The following is a 20,000-nucleotide window of genomic DNA, read 5'->3' on the forward strand; positions in this document are numbered from 1 at the left end:
CTCATCCCCCTTCACCCCTCATCCTCCTCAACCCTTCACCCCTTATCCTCCTCCCCCTTCACCCCTCATCCTCCTAAACCCTTCACCCCTCATCCTCCTCAAACCTTTCATCCCTCATCCTCCTCACCCTTCATCCCTCATCCTCCTCACCCTTCATCCCTCATCCTCTTCACTCTTCATCCTTAATCCTCCTCAACCCTTCACCCCTCATCCTCCTCAACCCTTCACCCCTCATCCTCCTTACCCCTTCACCCCTCAGCCTCCTCAACCCTTCACCCCTCATCCTCCTCAACCCTTCACCCCTCATCCTCCTCAACCCTTCACCCCTCAGCCTCCTCAACCCTTCACCCCTCAGCCTCCTCAACCCTTCACCCCTCAGCCTCCTCAACCCTTCACCCCTCATCCTCCTCAACCCTTCACCCCTCATCCTCCTTACCCCTTCACCCCTCAGCCTCCTCAACCCTTCACCCCCATCCTCCTCCCCCTTTCAACCCTCATCCTCCTAAACCCTTCACCCCTCATCCTCTTCACCCCTCATCCCCCTTCACCCCTCATCCTCCTCAACCCCTTCACCCCTCATCCTCCTAAACCCTTCACCCCTCATCCTCCTTACCCCTCATCCCCCTTCACCCCTCATCCTCCTCAACCCTTTCAACCCTCATCCTCCTAAACCCTTCACCCCTCATCCTCTTCACCCCTCATCCCCCTTCACCCCTCATCCTCCTCAACCCTTCACCCCTTATCCTCCTCCCCCTTCACCCCTCATCCTCCTAAACCCTTCACCCCTCATCCTCCTCCCCCTTCACCCCTCATCCTCCTCAACCCTTCACCCCTCATCCTCCTCACCCCTTCACCCCTCATCCTCCTAAACCCTTCACCCCTCATCCTCCTCAACCCTTTCATCCCTCATCCTCCTCACCCTTCATCCCTCATCCTCCTCAACCCTTCATCCCTCATCCTCTTCACTCTTCATCCCTCATCCTCCTCAACCCTTCACCCCTCATCCTCCTCACCCCTTCACCCCTCAGCCTCCTCAACCCTTCACCCCTCATCCTCCTCAAACCTTTCATCCCTCATCCTCCTCACCCTTCATCCCTCATCCTCCTCAACCCTTCATCCCTCATCCTCTTCACTCTTCATCCCTCATCCTCCTCAACCCTTCACCCCTCATCCTCCTCACCCCTTCACCCCTCATCCTCCTCAACCCTTCACCCCTCATCCTCCTCAAACCTTTCATCCCTCATCCTCCTCACCCTTCATCCCTCATCCTCCTCAACCCTTCATCCCTCATCCTCTTCACTCTTCATCCTTAATCCTCCTCAACCCTTCACCCCTCATCCTCCTCACCCCTTCACCCCTCATCCTCCTCAACGCCTTCACCCCTTATCCTCCTCAAACCTTTCATCCCTCATCCTCCTCACCCTTCATCCCTCATCCTCCTCACCCTTCATCCCTCATCCTCCTCAAACCTTTCATCCCTCATCCTCTTCACTCTTCATCCTTAATCCTCCTCAACCCTTCACACCTCATCCTCCTCACCCCTTCACCCCTCATCCTCCTCAACCCCTTCACCCCTTATCCTCCTCAATTCTTCACCCATCATCCTCCTCAACCTCCTCACCCCTCATCCTCCTCACCCATCATCCTCCTCTATCTCCTCACCCCCCAACTCTCCTTGCCTCCCGGGTGTCCATCTCTTTATTCAGGGTGTTGGACTGTGGTTATCAGCCCTCTGCAGCCTGCTAGTCCCAGGGAAAGATGGGAGAAGAGTGTAGTTGAGAGACGGGGGGGAAGGAGGGAGAGAGAGAGGGAGGGAGATGTCAGGGCTCTCAGGGACTGTCAATGGAGATGGAGAAAGCGAGAGAGAGAGAGAAGTGTTTAGTTCGTCAGAGAAGACTGTTAAAGCCAGGCACAGGTATCAAATGAGCCTCAGTGTAACGACAATCTGTCAAACCTGCAGGATTCTTATCAAATTGGAATTATTGATGGCATGATTCTGCTCTGTTCAAAAGACAGCTCACCCAGAGAACACACAAGTGATAGAAACCTTTCATTCTATCTTTCCAAAAGCAGACTGTGCCAGAGAGTGTACCAAGATAGATAAAAGTAATTCCCTTTTGAGACAAAGGCAGGGTGGGGTGAGAGAGAGGAAGGAAGGAATTGAAGAGATAAAGAGAGATTTTGGTATTTGTGCATGGTGCTCTGAGGAGGTGTAATCATAGATCAAAGGAAGCCTGGTAGTGGGGAGACGATGTGGGCACGGCTGGGGATGGTCATGTGACTGGCTTACCTGCAGACAGCCTGACCCCTGAGAAGGACCCCTGCAGGGAAACCCCTTAGGGATGGACAAACAGGACATGGTTTTAAAACACACCACTGGGCTTCAGATGGAAGGAAACCTCATCCCATCAATAACTAATGGTCAGCTCACAATACAGGAGCGAGCCAGTCTACTGAGGGACGGCTGGGGGAAGAGACATTTTCACAGGAAAATAAATAATTTCAGTTCCGTTTGCCTGTGATATTTCTGCATTGTTCCTCTTCCGTTCTCAATCCGTATTGAATTACTCAATCATAGCAGAAATGTTCTGGCTGTAAGAGAGCTGGTATTCGGCCGACGCTTCAGGAGATTACACAAAATCATTTCATTTTTAATCACAGCTCACGGCTGGAGGGGTGTGCATGTTGTTCAGTAGGTGTAGGCGCAATACAAGCGTGTTTGTGTGTGCACTGTGAATACATGAGAGTGAGCTTGAGTGTTGTGTGTGTGTCTGTTGTGTTGTGTATGTGAATTTGGAATATACCCTTGTTCCCACAGCTAGTCCCAATGTCCCCCTCTCCCCCTGAGAACAGAGAGGTTTCTCAGCAGGTTATTTTTAATCTAGAAACAAGGGGGAGGCATTAAGCCAGACCTGTATGATACTGACCACAGACATGGAGGAGCGTTAGGGAGGGAGGGAGGGAGGGAGGGAGGGAGGGAGGGAGGGAGGGAGGGAGGGAGGGAGGGAGGGAGGGAGGGAGGGAGGGAAAAGAACAGTGTCTATTTGGCACAGAACTCTGTTTCTCACTATCTAATGTCCCTCTCAGTAGTGACGTATCATCAACCCCCCCCCCCCCCCCCCCCCTCGTTACATTGAAGCAGTGGGTATAGCTAGAGCTACTTGATTTATACATGACACAGTTCTACTGCCTCAACCAACTGAACACGGGGAGCACTGTGACAGTTTGTATATCTGTATTAAAATGTCTCTGGGTCTACTGTTGAAGTGTGTGTGTCCTTAGCATGTTGTTACGTGTCTGTCTTCACAGAGGTCCTGATGAACACTAAGACAGAGACGTCAGATCTCAGATGGACCGTCTACTCCCATGACAACCCTCAGGTGTGTATATTGACCCCCAAATGGATCCTCTCATTCTCTTCTAGTTTCTCTCTGGGAGATTCTCAATTGGAAAAAAGTCTGTCCTCTCCTCAGCTCCTCTGATCCTCCGGGACCCAGGAAACTGAGGTCGAGTGTCAATTCGTTAGTAGGTGAACAAAGGGCTATGCTCCCCTCCTCGATTACCTACTTCGGCAGAGGATTCACAAGAGAAAAACAAGTTGAGATTCTCTCTCTCTCTCTCTCTCTCTCTCTCTCTCTCTCTCTCTCTCTCTCTCTCTCTCTCTCTCTCTCTCTCTCTCTCTCTCTCAATTCAATTTCAATTTAAGGGGCTTTATTGGCATGGGAAACATACACACACACAGCAAGTGAAATAGATAATAAACAAAAGTGAAATAAAGAATAGAAAATGAACACTAAACATTACACCCACAAAAGTTCCAAAATGATAAAGACATTTCACGTCATATTATGTCTATATACAGTATTGTAATGATGTGCAAATAGTTAAAGTACAAAAGGGAAAATAAATAAGCATAAATATAGATTGGATTTACAATGGTATTTTTTCTTCACTGGTTGCCCTTTTCTTGTGGCAACAGGTCACAAATCTTGCTGCTAGATATGGGAGTTTATCAAAATTGGATTTGTTTTCGAATTCTTTGTGGTTCTGTGTAGTCTGAGGGAAATACAGTTGAAGTCGGAAGTTTACATACACCTTAGCCAAATACATTTAAAATCAGTTTTTTACAATTCCTGACATTTAATGATAGTATAAATTCCCTGTCTTAGGTCAGGATCACCACTTTATTTTAAGAATGTGAAATGTCAGAATAATAGAAGAGGGAATGATTTATTTCCGCTTTTATTTCTTTCATCACATTCCCAGTGAGTCAAAAGTTTACATACACTCAATTCGTATTTGGTAGCATTGCCTTTAAATTGTTTAACTTGGGTCAAACGTTTTGGGTAGCCTTCCACACCTAATTTTCCTCCCTCATGATGCCATCTATTTTGTGAAGTGCACCAGTCCCTCCTGCAGCAAAGCACCTCCACAACATGATGCTGCGACCCCCGTGCTTCACGGTTGGGATGGTGTTCTTCGGCTTGCAAGCATCCCCCTTTTTCCTCCAAACATTACGATGGTCATTATGGCCAAACAGTTCTATTTTTGATTCATCAGACCAGAGGACATTTCTCCAAAAAAGTACTAACTTTGTCCCCATGTGCAGTTGAAAACCGTAGTCTGGCTTTTTTATGGCAGTTTTGGAGCAGTGGCTTCTTCCTTGCTGAGCGGCCTTTCATTTTATGTCGATATAGGACTCGTTTTACTGTGGATATAGATACTTTTTGTACCTGTTTCCTCCAGCATCTTCACAAGGTCCTTTGCTGTTGTTCTGGAATTGATTTGCACTTTTCACACCAAAGTACGTTCATCTCCAGGAGACAGAACGCGTCTCCTTCCTGAGTGGTATGACGGCTGCGTGGTCCCATGGTGTTTTTTCTTGCGTACTATTATTTGTGCAGGTTAGAGGTCGACCGATTATGATTTTTCAACGCCGATACCGATTATTGGAGGACCAAAAAAAGCCAATGCTGATTTTTTAAAATGTATTTATTTATTTATTTGTAATAATGACAATTACAACAATACTGAATGGACACTTTTATTTTAACTTAATATAATACATCAATCAAAATCAATTTAGCCTCAAATAAATAATGAAACATGTTCAATTTGGTTTAAATAATGCAAAAGAAAAGTGTTGGAGAAGAAAGTAAAAGTGCAATATGTGCCATGTAAAAAAGCTAACGTTTAAGTTCCTTGCTCAGAACATGAGAACATATGAAAGCTGGTTGTTCCTTTTAACATGAGTCTTCAATATTCCCAGGTAAGAAGTTTTAGCTTGTAGTTATTATAGGAATTATAGGACTATTTCTCTCTATACCATTTGTATTTCATATACCTTTGACTATTGGATGTTCTTATAGGCATTTTAGTATTGCCAGTGTAACAGTATAGCTTCTGTCCCTCTTCTCGCCCCTACCTGGGCTCAAACCAGGAACACATCGACAACAGCCACCCTCGAAGCATCGTTACCCATCGCTCCACAAAAGTCACGCCCCTTGCAGTGCAAGGGGAACAACTACTCCAAGTCTCAGAGCGAGTGACATTTGAAACGCTATTAGTGCGCACCCCGCCAACTAGCTAGCCATTTCACATCGGTTACACCACCCTAATCTCGGGAGTTGATAGGCTTGAAGTCATAAACAGCGCAATGCTTGAAGCATTGCGAAGAGCTGCTGGCAAACGCACGAAAGTGCTGTTTGAATGAATGCTTACGAGCCTGCTGCTGCCTACCATCGCACAGTCAGACTGCTCTATCAAATATCAAATCATAGACTTAATTATAACATAATAACACACAATATGAGCCTTAGGTCATTAATATGGTCAAATCCGGAAAAAAACATTTCGAAAATAAAACGTTTATTCTTTCAGTGAAATACGGAACTATATTCCTGCTAAATATTCCTGTTACATTGCACAACCTTCAATGTTATGTCATAATTATGTAACATTCTTGCAAATTAGTTCGCAACGAGCCAGGCGGCCCAAACTATTGCATATACCCTGACTCTGCGTGCAATGAACACAAGAGAAGTGACACAATTTCCCTAGTATTGCCTGCTAACCTGAATTTCTTTTAACTAAATATGCAGGTTTAAAAATATATACTTCTGTGTATTGATTTTAAGAAAGGCATTGATGTTTATGGTTAGGTACATTCGTGCAACGATTGTGCTTTTTTCGCAAATGTGCTTTTGTTAAATCATCCTCCGTTTGGCGAAGTTGGCTGTCTTTGTTAGGAAGAAATAGTCTTCACACAGTTCGCAACGAGCCAGGCGGCCCAAACTGCTGCATATACCCTGACTCTGTTGCACAGAACGCAAGAGAAGTAACACAATTTCACAAGTTAAAAGAAATTCATGTTAGCAGGCAATATTGCCTAAATATGCAGGTTTAAAAATATATACTTGTGTATTGATTTTAAGAAAGGTGTTGATGTTTATGGTTAGGTACACATTGGTGCAACGACGGGGCTTTTTTTGCGAATGCGCTTGTTAAATCATCACCCTTTTGGCGAAGTAGGCTGTGATTCAATGATAAATTAACAGGCACCACATCGATTATATGCAACGCAGGACAAGCTAGATAAACTAGTAATATCATCAACCATGTGTAGTTAACTAGTGATTATGTTAAGATTGATTGTTTTTTATAAGATACGTTTAATGCTAGCTAGCACCTTACCTTGGCTCCTTGCTGCACTCGCATAACAGGTAGTCAGCCTGCCACGCAGTCTCCTCGTGGAGTGCAATGTAATCGGCCATGATCGGTGTCCAAAAATGCAGATTACCGATTGTTATGACAACTTGAAATCGGCCCTAATTAATCGGCCATTCCGATTAATCGGTCGACCTCTACCTCCAATTGACTCAAATTATGTCAATTAGCCTATCAGAAGCTTCTAAAGCCATGACATAATTTTCTGGAATTTTCCAAGCTGTTTAAAGACACAGTCAACTTAGTGTATGTAAACTTCTGACCCACTGGAATTGTGATACAGTGAATTATAAGTGAAATAATCTGTCTGTAAACAATTGTTGGAAAAATTACTTGTGTCATGCACAAAGTAGATGTCCTAACCGACTTGCCAAAACTATAGTTTGTTAACAAGAAATTTGTGGAGTGGTTGAAAAACCAGTTTTAATGACTCCAACCTAAGTGTATGTAAACTTCCGACTACAACTGTATGTGTCTCTAATATGGTCATACATTTGGCAGGAGGTTAAAGGTGCAGTTCAGCTTCCACCTCATTTTGTGGGCAGTGTGCACATAGCCTGTCTTCTCTTGAGAGCCACTCTCTCTCTCTCTCTGTAGACCGTGGGTCCATCCAATCCTGGGTCCATCCTCCTACCTTTGAACTCTCTTTATACCCTGTATACCTACTATATAATGATGTTTCATTTATGGTATTGCTATCTAACCATCTCTTCTCCTCACTTCCCACCCTCTGTCTCAGTGGGAGGAGGTAAGTGGTCTGGACGAGGAGAACAACAGCGTGAGGACCTATCAGATCTGCCAGATGGATGGCGCCTCCAGCCATTGGCTGCGCAGCGGGCTGATCCAGCGGCGGGGAGCGTCCCAGGTGTACGTGGAGCTGCGCTTCACCATGATCGAGTGTTCTTCCAGAGTCACACACCACCGCAGCTGCAAAGAGACCTTCAACCTCTTCTACTACCAGGCCGACTCTGACGAGGCTACACCCACTCACCCATCCTGGATGGAGAACCCCTATACTAAGGTACACAGCTACTGTACACACACACACACACACACACACACACACACATCAACAGTCAACAACAAAACCCTCCTCGATGGAGAGAACCCCTGCATCACGGTGAACAGCTGTACACATGCTGACATACACAGCTACACTGAACACACACAAACCCACTGGAATGGGAGCTCTTCAAGTAGACTTTTGGGATGTTGAATTCTATGTCGAGATATTACTTCCTGTGTTTGTGCTGACCGTCTGCCTCTCCCTCCTGTCATCCTGTAGGTGGACACAGTGGCTGCAGACTTCCTGCTGAGGAAGGGCGGGGAGCGTAAGTTCAATGTGAAGACCCTGCGGCTGGGGCCTCTGTCTAAGAGGGGTTTCTACCTGGCCTTCCAGGCCCAGGGAGCCTGCATGGCCCTGCTGTCTGCCAGGGTGTTCTTTAAGAAGTGTCCCGCCCTGGCCAGCTCCCTGTCCTCCTTCCCTGAGACCGTGCCCCGCACCCTCGTACAGGAGGCCCAGGGGGTGTGTGTGGACAACGCTGCCCAGCAGGGGCCCCGGACACGCACACCTAAACTCTTTTGTGGAGAGGACGGCCAATGGGTGGGCCAGCCCACTACCTCCTGTGGCTGTCTGCCCGGGTACGAGCCCGCCGACGGACACACCCGCTGCTCAGGTAAGGGGGGGTTGGAAGACAAGAGAGGATAATATGCTGTCTCATCTGTTTAGATGGGAAGCTATTCTCTCTGTCCTTTGACTCACTCACTCTCTCTCACACTCACTCACTCACTCTCACCCTCTCTCTCTCTCTCTCTCTCTCTCTCTCTCTCTCTCTTTCTCTCTTACTCATACAGAGAGAGCTGAGGCTTAAACAATGAAACAATGGAGGTGGCGGGTGGGGATGGAGGGCGGGCGGTGGGCGAGCGGGGGACAGAAGAGAAGAGGCTTACATAAGCAGTATTATACCAGTGAGAGTGATGGGGTAGGGCCTGGGATATTGAGGGGACTGAGGGAGGTCAGGGGGCGCAGAGCAGAGGTCAGAGGTGAGGGCAGTGTCACAGGGCTGGGCGGCTGAGGGTGGCGTTTAGGACATTGTAGGACTGTTTGTCAGTCAGACCCAGTGAATCAGTCATTCATGGAGGGAGGAGAAGAGAAGAGGGAGGAGAAGAGAGGAGGGAGGAGAATAAAGGAGGGGAGAGGAGGGAGGAGAAGAGGGAGGAGAAGAGAGGAGGGAGAAGAGAAGAGGGAGGAGAATAGAGGAGGGAGGAGAATAAAGGAGGGGAGAGGAGGGAGGAGAAGAGAGGAGGGATGAGAAGAGAAGAGGAAGAGAAGAGGGGGAGAGGAGAGGGAGGGAGAAGAGAAGAGGAGAGAAGAAAGGGGAGGAAGAAGAAGGGAAAGAGAGAAGAGGGAGGAGAAAAAGAGGATGAGAAGAGGGGGAAGGAGAGAGAAAGAGAGGAAGAGAGGAGGGATGAGAAAGGGAGGAGTGAAGGGGGGGGAGAAGAGAGGAGGGATAGAAAGGGGGGGAGGAGAAGAGGAAGGGGGGAAGAGAAGGGGAGGGGGAAGAGAGATGGAAGAGAAGAGGAGATGGAGGAGAAGAAGGAGGAGGAGAAGAGAAGAGGGAGGAGAAGAGAGGAGGAGAAGAGAGAGGGAGGAAGAGAAGGAGGAGAGAGAAAGGGAGGGAGAAGAGAAGGATAGAAGAGGGGGGACGAGACGAGAGAGGAGAGAAAAGAGGAGGGGAGAGAATGGGGGGAGAGTCGAGAGGAGGGAGGAACAGAGAAGAGGGAGGAGGGAGGAGGGAGGAAAAGAGAAGAGAGGAGGGAGGGAGGAAAAGAAAGGAGGGAGAGTGAAGGTAAAGCATCTACCGTTACCGGTACATCAAAGCCAACCTGCCTACAGAGAGAGAAGCAGGGGGGTATTCCCCCTTGGGCACTACAACTCCCATAATGAGATTAATTATCCATGTACAGCCACACACACACACACACAGACACACACACACACACACACACACACACACACACACACACACAGACACACAGGTGGAGAGGGACAGATGGACAGAAATGCAGATCAAATGAACATTTCCTGGTGTTCTATCTTCCCCTCCTCCATGTCAGTGGTTAGATGTGGTATGATGCTGCTCTGACAGGTCGCTACAGGAACACAACAGCAGATGACTGAAAATGGAGGATAAGAACACGATAAGGCAATACATCTCTGCCATTCTAACACACACACACACACAGTGCAGACCACTCCTCTTCCTCATATCCACGCCATCACACACACACACAATGCCACAGGCCTCTGTCTAGCTAATTAAAATTCTGTGAACTTTCAATAAATTCCCTGTTTTTTTCCAAAATCCCGGTTGGAAAAATCCCAGATTCAGGAAGGAATATGCAGGAAATCCGGAATCTTCCAACCAGGATTCTGTAAAACCAGGGAATTTATTGAAAGTTCCTGGAATTTTGCAACCCTAGTCACATTCCACACACTGCTCTAAAGAGAAAGGGAACACACACACACTCTCTGTCCTCCTTTCTCTCTCCTCTCTCTCGCCTCCTCTCTCTCTCCTCTCTCTCTCTCTCTCTCTCTCATCTCTCTCCTCTTTCACTCTCTCTTTCCTCCTCTCTCCTCTCTCTCCCTTCCTCTCTCTCCTCTCTCTCCTTTATCCCATCTCTCTTTCCTCTCTCTATCCTCTCTCTCTCTCCCTTCTCTCTCCTCCTCACTCTCCTCTGTCTCTCGCTCTCTCTCTCTCTCCTCCTTTCTCCCTCTCCTCTCTCTCGCTATCTCTCTCCTCCTCCTCTCTCTCTTGCCTCTCTCTCTCTCTTCCTCTCTCTCTCTTCTCTCTCTCCTCTCTCTCCTCTGTCTCTCGCTCTCTCTCTCTCTCCTCCTTTCTCCCTCTCCTCTCTCTCTCTCCTCTCTCTCTCTCCCCTCTCTCCTCCTCTCTCCTCTCTCCTCTCTCCCCCCCTCTCTCTCTCCTCCTCTCTCTCTCCTCTTTCACTCTCTCTCTCCTCCTCTCGCTCTCTCTTTCCTCCTCTCTCCTCTCTCTCCCTTCCTCTCTCTCTCTCTCCTCTCTCTCTATCATCCTCTCTCTATCCTCCTCTCTCTCTCTCTCTCCTTCTCTCTCCTCTTCTCTCTCCTCTCTCCTCTCTCTCCTCTTCTTTCACTCTCTCTCCCCTCTCTCTCTCTCTCTCTCTTCCTCTCTCTTCTCTCTCTCCTCTGTCTCTCGCCTCTCTCCTTTCTCTCTCGCTCTCTCCTCTCTCTCTCTCTCCTCCTTTCTCCCTCTCCTCTCTCTCTCCTCTGTCTCTCTTCTCTCTCTCCTCTCTCTCTTATCTCTCTCTCTCCTCTCTCTCTCTTCTCTCTATCTCTCTCTCCTCTCTCTCTTCTCTCTCTCTCCTCTCTCTCTCCCCTCTCTCTCCTCTCTCTCTCCTCTCTCTCTCCCCTCTCCTCCTCTCTCCCTTCTCTCTCCTCTTCTCTCTTCCTCTCTCTCTTTCTCTTCTCTCTCTCTCTCTGTCTCTCTCTCCTCTCTCCTTTCTCTCTCGCTCTCTCCTCTCTCTCCTCCTTTCTCCCTCTCATCTCTCTCTCCTCTGTCTCTCTCTCTCTCTCTCTCCTCTCTCTCTCCTCTCTCTCTCCCCTCTCTCCTCTCTCTCCTCTCTCTCTCTCTCTCTCTCTCTCTCTCCTCTCTCTCTTCTCTCTCCTCTCTCTCTCTCTCTCTCTCTCTCTTCTCTCTCTCTATCATCCTCTCTCTATCCTCCTCTCTCTCTCTCCCTTCTCTCTCCTCTTCTCTCTCTCTCTCCTCTCTCTCCTCTTCTTTCACTCTCTCTCCTCCTCTTGCTCTCTCTCTCTCCCCTCTCTCTCTCTCTCTCTCTCTTCCTCTCTCTCTCCTCTCTCTTATCTCTCTCCTCTCTCTCTCTCTTCTCTCTCTCTCTCTCTCTCCTCTCTCTCTATCATCCTCTCTCTATCCTCCTCTCTCTCTCTCCCTTCTCTCTCCTCTTCTCTCTCTCTCCTCTCTCCTCTCTCTCCTCTTCTTTCACTCTCTCTCCTCCTCTCGCTCTCTCTCTCCTCTCTCTCCCCTCTCTCTCTCTCTCTCTTCTTCCTCTCTCTCTCTTCTCTCTCTCCTCTCTCTCCTCTGTCTCTCGCCTCTCTCCTTTCTCTCTCGCTCTCTCCTCTCTCTCTCTCTCTCTCTCTCTCCTCTCTCTCCTCCTTCTCCCTCTCCTCTCTCTCTCTCTCCTCTGTCTCTCTCGCCTCTCTCTTCTCTCTCTCTCTCTCTCTCTCTCATCTCTCTCCTCTCTCTCTCCTCTCTCTCTCCTCTCCTCCCCTCTCCTCCTCTCTCATCTCTCTCTCTCTTCTCTTTCCTCTCTCTCCTCTCTCCTCTCTCTCCTCTTCTTTCACTCTCTCTCCTCCTCTCGCTCTCTCTCTCTCTCTCTCCCTTCTCTCTCTCTCTCTCTTCCTCTCTCTCTCTTCTCTCTCTCCTCTCTCTCCTCTGTCTCTCGCCTCTCTCCTTTCTCTCTCGCTCTCTCCTCTCTCTCTCTCTCTCTCTCTCCTCCTTTCTCCCTCTCCTCTCTCTCTCTCCTCTGTCTCTCTCGCCTCTCTCTTCTCTCTCTCTCCTCTCTCTCTCATCTCTCTCTCCTCTCTCTCTCCTCTCTCTCTCCCCTCTCCTCCTCTCTCATCTCTCTCTCTCTTCCTCTCTCTCTCTCTCTCTCTCTCTCTCTCTGTCTCTCTCTCCTCTCTCCTTTCTCTCTCGCTCTCTCCTCTCTCTCTCCTCCTTTCTCCATCTCCTCTCTCTCTCTCCTCTGTCTCTCTCTTCTCTATCTCCTCTCTCTCTTATCTCTCTCCTCTCTCTCTCTCTCTCTCTCTTCTCTCTCTCTTCTCTCTCTCTCTCTCTCCTCTCTGTTTCTGTCTGTTAGCACATCAGATTAAACACACAGCCATGCATATCATTCAGCAGACAGTGTTTCAGCTAACTTCTATTGCTGTCTTCTTGTTTAAATGTCTCTCTCCACCAGAGAAGAGGGAAGTGGGTGGTAAAAGGCAGTGTGTTTGTTGATGTATTGAGAGTGTGCCATCAGCGGGAGGGGGGATAGGTCATAAAGCTCTTTAAGTGGCCCAGCTCGAGCCTATCTGTTAGCTATAAACCTCTTCCCCCTGCAGCATCCCACCAGCAGCCAGTTACAGGGTATTTATGAACAGCACTCTGATGTCTCCTTCTCTGGGTGGCTGTGTTGCTCCCTGTGCTCTGGTCACAGAGGTTGGGCCTGTTAGGGGAAACTACAGATGTAGGATCTTCATTTGATCACTCTTTTGTTGGAAAAAAAATCCTGCGAAGCAGGAATTGCAAACTTGTAGTGTATTTGAGTTTTAGAAGGCTTTTAATTTCCACTTCGACATTTCAGACTTGATTTTCCCTAACAAAAAATGTATCAGCCCCTACAAAAATGTCCATTAATTATAATCATATAATAATGCAAATTTCCTGTTGCTGCAGGTTTATTTTCCTGCTGTAGCAATCTGGCTCAAATGAAGATTCCACATCTATCAGTATGACCCTAAGAGCAGCTCCACTCTCTGTCAAAGCCTTTTATTAAGATACATTGTAGACTATGCAATATCCAGGTAAGATTTATTTGATGATTTTTTTGTGATTCTGTAGAGATACTTTTGTGTTGCACTCTGTAGCTGTTTGCACATGGTTTTAACCCCTGCACTGCTTGGGTACATGGCTTTTTTACACAAAGGACCAGCTCAGACACAATAGGGAGAGAGGGAAAGAGAGAGACACAGGTAGGGAGAAATAGAGAGAGAGAGGTAGGGAGAAAGAGAGAGAGAGGGGTAGGGAGAAAGAGAGAGAGAGGGGTGGGGAGAGAGAGAGAGAGAGAGGTAGGGAGAGAGAGAGAGAGAGGTAGGGAGAGAGAGAGAGAGAGAGAGGTAGGGAGAAAGAGAGAGATAGGTAGGGAGAGAGAGAGAGAGAGAGGTAGGGAGAAAGAGAGAGAGAGGGGTAGGGAGAAAGAGAGAGAGAGAGGTAGGGAGAGAGAGAGAGAGAGGTAGAGAGAGAGAGAGAGAGGTAGGGAGAGAGAGAGAGAGAGAGAGAGAGAGGTAGTGCGAAAGAGAGAGAGAGAGAGGTAGGGAGAGAGAGAGAGACAGGTAGGGAGAAAGAGAGAGAGAGAGGTAGGAGAGAGAGAGAGTAGGGAGAAAGAGAGAGAGGAGGTAGGGAGAAAGAGAGAGAGAGGGGTAAAGGGAGAAGAAGAGAGAGAGGTAGGGAGAAAGAGAGAGAGAGGGGTAGGGAGAAAGAGAGAGAGAGGTAGGGAGAAAGAGAGAGAGAGAGGGGTAGGGAGAAAGAGAGAGAGAGAGTGAGGTAGGGAAAGAGAGAGAGAGGTAGGGAAAGAGAGAGAGAGGTAGGGAGAAGAGAGAGAGGGGTAGGGAGAGAGAGAGAGAGAGGTAGGGAGAAATAGAGAGAGAGGGGTAGGGAGAAAGAGAGAGAGAGAGGTAGGGAGAAATAGAGAGAGAGAGGGGTAGGGAGAAAGAGAGAGAGAGGTAGGGAGAAATAGAGAGAGAGGGGTAGGGAGAAAGAGAGAGAGAGAGGTGGGGAGAAATAGAGAGAGAGGGGTAGGGAGAAAGAGAGAGAGAGGGGTAGGGAGAAAGAGAGAGAGAGAGGTAGGGAGAAAGAGAGAGAGAGAGGTAGGGAGAAAGAGAGAGAGAGGTAGGGAGAAAGAGAGAGAGAGAGGTAGGGAGAAAGAGAGAGAGGGGTAGGGAGAGAGAGAGAGAGAGAGGTAGGGAGAAATAGAGAGAGAGGGGTAGGGAGAAATAGAAGAGAGAGGGTAGAAAATAGAGAGAGAGGTAGGGAGAAAAGAGAGAGAGGTAGGGTAGAGAAAGAGAGAGAGAGAAGGTAGAGAGAATAGAGAAGAGTAGGAAAAGAGAGATAGAGAGTGTGGAGAAATAGAGAGAGAGGGGTAGGAGAAAGAGAGAGAATTGGGAGAAATAGAAGAGAGGGGTAGGGAGAAATAGAGTAGAGATTGTATGAAAGGAAAGAGAGGTTAGGGAAAATAGAAGAGAGTGGTAGGGATAAATAGAGTAGAGAGTATTAAGAGACAAATAGATTGAAGGTTAGGTGTAGAAGAGAGATAGAGAGGTGTAGGTTAGAAATAGATATATAGATTTATGTATAAAGAGACATAGAGATTTGTTATAAAGATATATATAGTGGTAGTTATAAAGAGATATAGAGAGTTTAGGGATAATATAGATAGAGTGTATTATAAATAGATATATATTTTTATTTCTACACTATATATCTCTACTTTATTATCAACTATATTAGCACTATTTTTAGTTATAACGCTATTACGCTGTTTATGGATAAACCTATATATCTATTTTTAGTTATCAATGTATATATAGTAGATGTCTTTATTCCCTCTTATATATTTTTATTGATACATGATATATATACATTATTAGATATATATACATTAGATATAAATATAGATAGATATTTATTTATCTATATATATATATATATTTACTATATTTTTCCATTTATAAAACTTTTACACATATAACAACATATAACAGTATTGTACACTGTCCTGGGGAAAGGAAGGCCAGGGCCACTTGAATTGTAATGATGTCATCTTATTCAGCGATTAGGCTGACGCGGGGCTTTTTTCTGCAGACATGTAGCTTCCTGCCTGGCAGAGTTAGCACCTTAACTGTTTAGCCTCTCTATTTGGTTAATGATAACTTGGCTCCTAGGAGTCGTAAAGTCCTCAACTGTTAGGCAACCTGGCATTGTTTTAACCCTACAACTACCCATTAAACAACACTGTAGGCTACCTCCCTGGTGATGAATAGAGGAACCATGTTATTCAGTCTGTATTGTCCCTCATGGGGAAATACAGTTCTTAGATAACAACTAGAGCACTGTTCACACCAGACTGTTCCCACAACCTAATGAAACATTATGGGAACCTTTAAACAACAGACAAAATATGTTCTGGGAATGTTTTATACAAACATTATATAATCATCAGCATGACTGGACAGTTATTGTGTTATGAGAACATTTGCCGCAACCCAACTAATGTTTTGGGAACTTTAACATATCAAATGTTGGTTTGCTCAGAAACATTACTGGTACGTTGTGTTATTACATTACCTGGAAAGCTAATGAGAACGTTTGAGGAATGTTCTGTGGTGGTTGTTACAGATGTTTGTTTTAGTGAATGTTAGGAGAACATTCCAATGATATTTCATTTAAAACATTTAAAAAAATATTTTCTTATCAATAACATTATTTGAATGTTTTTAGGATGTTATCGTCCTAATGTTAGATACAACCCTAACTACAACTTAATGGGAACCTTAGTTAATGTTCTGGGAATGTTCCTGGTTTGCTTGGTCAGAAGTCTGTCTGTTATTATTACTCCGTACTTCACAGACAATTAGACCTTCAATATCCACTAATGAATAGTTATGATGTCCAGTTCTATATTACATGTATTTGAGTAGACTTTTATTCAACAGAAAGTGAACAGAGCAGATATTGCAATAACACACACAAGTACTGTCTGAATGAGCCCGGTGGCTCAGGGAGCAGGCCCCATTTACAGCCTGATTGTTACAGGCTGTTTACACTGAATGAATATTGGTGTCCGTGTGAACGAGGGATGTGAGTGAAGAGAGGACAGCACATTTACATCCATTTCATTGTGTTTCTATATCTTGGCAGTTATTAATGAGCATTCGTGTACTGTTTGTCTTTCTCTGGGTGCTTTTTGGCTCCTGACCTGACGTGCAACGACGGGACGCTGGGCTGCTTTGTGGTGATGTTCGGGGCCATGCTAACTTTCCCTCTCCCTCCCTCCCTCCCTCTCCCTCCCTCCCTCCGTCCACACAGCCTGTTCTGTGGGTCAGTTTAGGTCTGGCTCGGGGGGCCAGTGCCAGGCCTGTCCAGGGTTCAGCCATGCTGTGGTGACAGGCTCACCTGTGTGTCAGTGTCGTCCAGGATACCTCCGCGCTGACTCTGACACTCCAGACACCCCATGTACCAGTGAGTACAAGCATTATTATGTACATACTCTACCCCCTATTTACTTTCCCCTGATACTCTCTCTCTCAAGGCAAACCCCGTGGAGGACCAACACAATTCCATGTAGACTCTGCTAACCTCTCTTTCTCTGTGTTTCTGCCCTAGTTTCACTTTCAACATGTGTATCTTATTCTCCTTCCTCCTTTGTTGTCCCTTGCAATTTCTCTTTTCCTCTGGTGTTGCTGTGCTCAGCCGCGGTCACCTGCTCTGGGGTCTTTGTCCCAGGGCTGAGAGTATTGTGGTGCAGCTCCTTTGTGACTGTGTAGAGGGGGCAGAACCTGGTGGTCACTCCCAGTAAGGGAAGCATTGATTGCCCTGAGTGACACCTCCATGTGGATTCAGGAATTTCAATTCAGCCACGTGTGTGAAAGGGGAGGCATTTTTAATTGTGCACACTCACTCAGAACGGCCATGAAAGACTTCGCAACTAACAGCAATCTGAAACTCTGTTCCTTGTCGTGGCAGAAGACGAACACCCCGTGGAGGACCAACACGATTCCCTGTAGACTCTGATAACCTCTTACACCACTTGATTTATTTCAGTCACTCCTGATTGTTTTGCTCACCACAGGCCCCCCAACCCCCGCCCCCCAAATGTAGACCTTTTGAATTTGACGTAAATTGAAGCTAAATGAAAGTAGGTCTATGTGATGGTAGTCAACTGTCTCCTACTTGTGGCCAGCCCAACCTCCCAGAGAGCATTGTGCCTGATATTACTAAGCATTACTTTTACAGTAGCTGTAAATGGCCTAGCCACACAGCCTCCTTGGCAGGAACAGGAACTCATTCACACTGGCTGAGTGGCAGCAATCACAATCCCCCTGCTACAATCTTCAGCTGCTGATCATTATCGGAATGTAGACGCGTGTAATTGGAGCACCAATTCAATCCTGCATCTCAATGTTGTTTCCTGCTGTGCCCCTCTTCCCCGGCGGCTCCTCCAAACGCTATCTGAACATGTGTCGGGAGCATAACAAATAGCAAATAAAATGCAAGTGATTTAATTGACAATGTAAATGTGAAACAGAGGAACAGTAATATTACACATCGCTCCAGTAAATTGCCTTCAAATAGAAAATGTCTTTGTACTTTCGTCTGATTAAGTATTTATGATTGCTGATTGCCTGATGAGGAGATGTGTGACCCTCTCCTCTCCCCCGTCCTCCAGGACCCCCCTCTGCCCCACGCAGCATCGTGACCCAGATCAACGACACCACTGTGACTCTAGAGTGGAGCGAGCCCATGGACAGCGGCGGCAGAACTGATCTGAGCTACTCTGTGGAGTGTTCCCTGTGTGGGTCCCCTAGGGGTCCGTGCTCACCCTGCGGGGACAGTGTCAGCTACAGACCCTCTCAGCGAGGCCTGCTGGGCCGCAGGGTGGTGGTCTGGGGCCTCATGCCTCACACCACATACACCTTCTCTATCCAGGCCCTCAACGGGGTCTCCCCTTTCAATGGCAAGGGGGCACCCAGCGATAGAGTTAACATCACCACCAGTCACGAGGGTGAGAGAGGGATATTTGGGTTTGTGGTTGGTGTTGTATGGTTAGAAGAGGAAGTTGAATGTTGTTTCTTTGTGTTGGTCTGAGTGCAGTTCCAGTGCTGCTGTCTGTGATCAGGAAGAGTATCTCTACAGAGAGCAGTCTGACTCTCCACTGGTCCGTTCCAGCCCAGCCCCACTACACCATCCTGCAGTACCAGCTACGCTACTGTGAGCCGGTGAGGAGGACCAGATCTCTCTCTCTCCTCTCCCACTGACTCACCTCAGGTCTTAGGGAGTTGACTGGTCTATCTCTGTCCATCACTCTGACCTCTCACCCACTGGCTCAACCCGTTGTTCTTATCTGCTTTTGTTCTCCCTCCATCCCTCTCTCCCTTCATCGTCTCTCTCACCCTCCATCGTCTCTCTCTCCCTCCATCGTCTCTCACCCTCCATCGTCTCTCTCCGCCCCGCAGGAGCGTCGAGGTCAGGAGCAGTTGTGTAGCTACAGGGAGAGTGACAGTAACCAGGTGGTGCTGAGTGATCTCCGCAGGGCCACTCAGTATGAGGTGCAGGTTCGGGCTCGCACCATGGCCGGCTACGGCAGCTTCAGCCCAGCAGCCTCCTTCAGAACCCTGCCTGACGGTAAGGAAAGGCCCAGGCTTCACTCTCTCAGAGGGGCCTGTCAATATGGCCTGTCCATATCAGAGAGGCCAACAAAGTCTTCTAGGTTTCTTCTAGTTTTGTGTGTGTTACGTCCGCCCTGTTCTTCTAGTTTATTACCCAGAATACATCAGTTCATTATTTATAAGGTTTGTTTTGGTGTATTTTTGACGTTTCCTTGTTACTAATTGTTTTATTTTTCCTTTGCACTCCCCCCTCCTTTTCTCTCCTTTTCATCCTTTATTCAGGGGACGACTCTCCAAATCAGCTTCTGATGACCGGTGTCCTTATCGCCATGGGGATGCTTCTGCTCATCACTGTCGTCACTGTGGCTGTTTTCTGCATACGGTGAGAACCAGGAAGAGGGGGAGAAAGAGAGGACAAGACAGGGACATCAATTCTGTAATGTGCATTTTACAAAAAGGAAACATATGGATCTTATCTTAACATTTGACATTCTGTGTTTTTGTAACCTCTACTAATCATATCTTATATCTTAGATAATAACTCTGCTATATACAAACACTATGTCATATTTCAGCAAAATTCTCAGTAAACCAAATACATTTTCTTTGTGACTTTGTGCTTGAGGCTAGAAGTTATTCCACTCATTATAACCCTCATTGTTTCAGCAAATAGCCCCACATGCCCTCAAAAAAAAGGTTCTGGGAACTAGAGAGAGTGAGGGGGGATGGAGGGAGGGAGACAGATGGAGGGAGAGATATAGAGGGGGAGTGAGGGAGGTGGGAGAGAGAGGGGGACGGGGGGAGAGAGAGAGAGGGATGGATATATATATAGAGAGAGAGGGGGGAGGGATAGAGAGATAGAGAGAGAGGGAGGGGGATAGAGAGAGAGCGAGAGAGGGAGGGGATAGAGAGAGGGAGAGGGATATAGAGAGAGGGGGGGGGGATAAAGAGATAGAGAGAAAGGGAGGGGGATAGAGAGATAGAGAGAGGGGGAGGGGATAGAGAGAGAGAGGGAGGGGATAGAGAGAGAGAGAGAGATGGAGGGAGGGAGGGAGGCGGTCAGAGACAGGATGCA

General features: G+C 47.3%; 1 protein-coding gene across 2 annotated transcripts in view; it reads left to right on the top strand.

Annotated features, from left to right (window-relative positions):
* Positions 1–20,000, top strand: part of ephb4a (eph receptor B4a) — a 59,126-nt gene that overhangs the window by 24,254 nt on the left and 14,872 nt on the right. Inside the window, exons 2-9 of one of the 2 annotated variants that reach the window (XM_038965145.1) lie at positions 3,310–3,380; positions 7,466–7,747; positions 8,012–8,402; positions 16,626–16,778; positions 17,986–18,321; positions 18,411–18,535; positions 18,773–18,941; positions 19,208–19,307. In XM_038965145.1, coding sequence (XP_038821073.1) covers positions 3,310–3,380; positions 7,466–7,747; positions 8,012–8,402; positions 16,626–16,778; positions 17,986–18,321; positions 18,411–18,535; positions 18,773–18,941; positions 19,208–19,307 — 1,627 coding nt within the window. The remainder of the gene's footprint in view (positions 1–3,309; positions 3,381–7,465; positions 7,748–8,011; positions 8,403–16,625; positions 16,779–17,985; positions 18,322–18,410; positions 18,536–18,772; positions 18,942–19,207; positions 19,308–20,000) is intronic. The other variant, XM_038965146.1, reaches the window with a different exon arrangement.

This window comes from Salvelinus namaycush, chromosome 26 (genome assembly GCF_016432855.1).
Source record: "Salvelinus namaycush isolate Seneca chromosome 26, SaNama_1.0, whole genome shotgun sequence".
Lineage (NCBI taxonomy): Eukaryota > Metazoa > Chordata > Actinopteri > Salmoniformes > Salmonidae > Salvelinus > Salvelinus namaycush.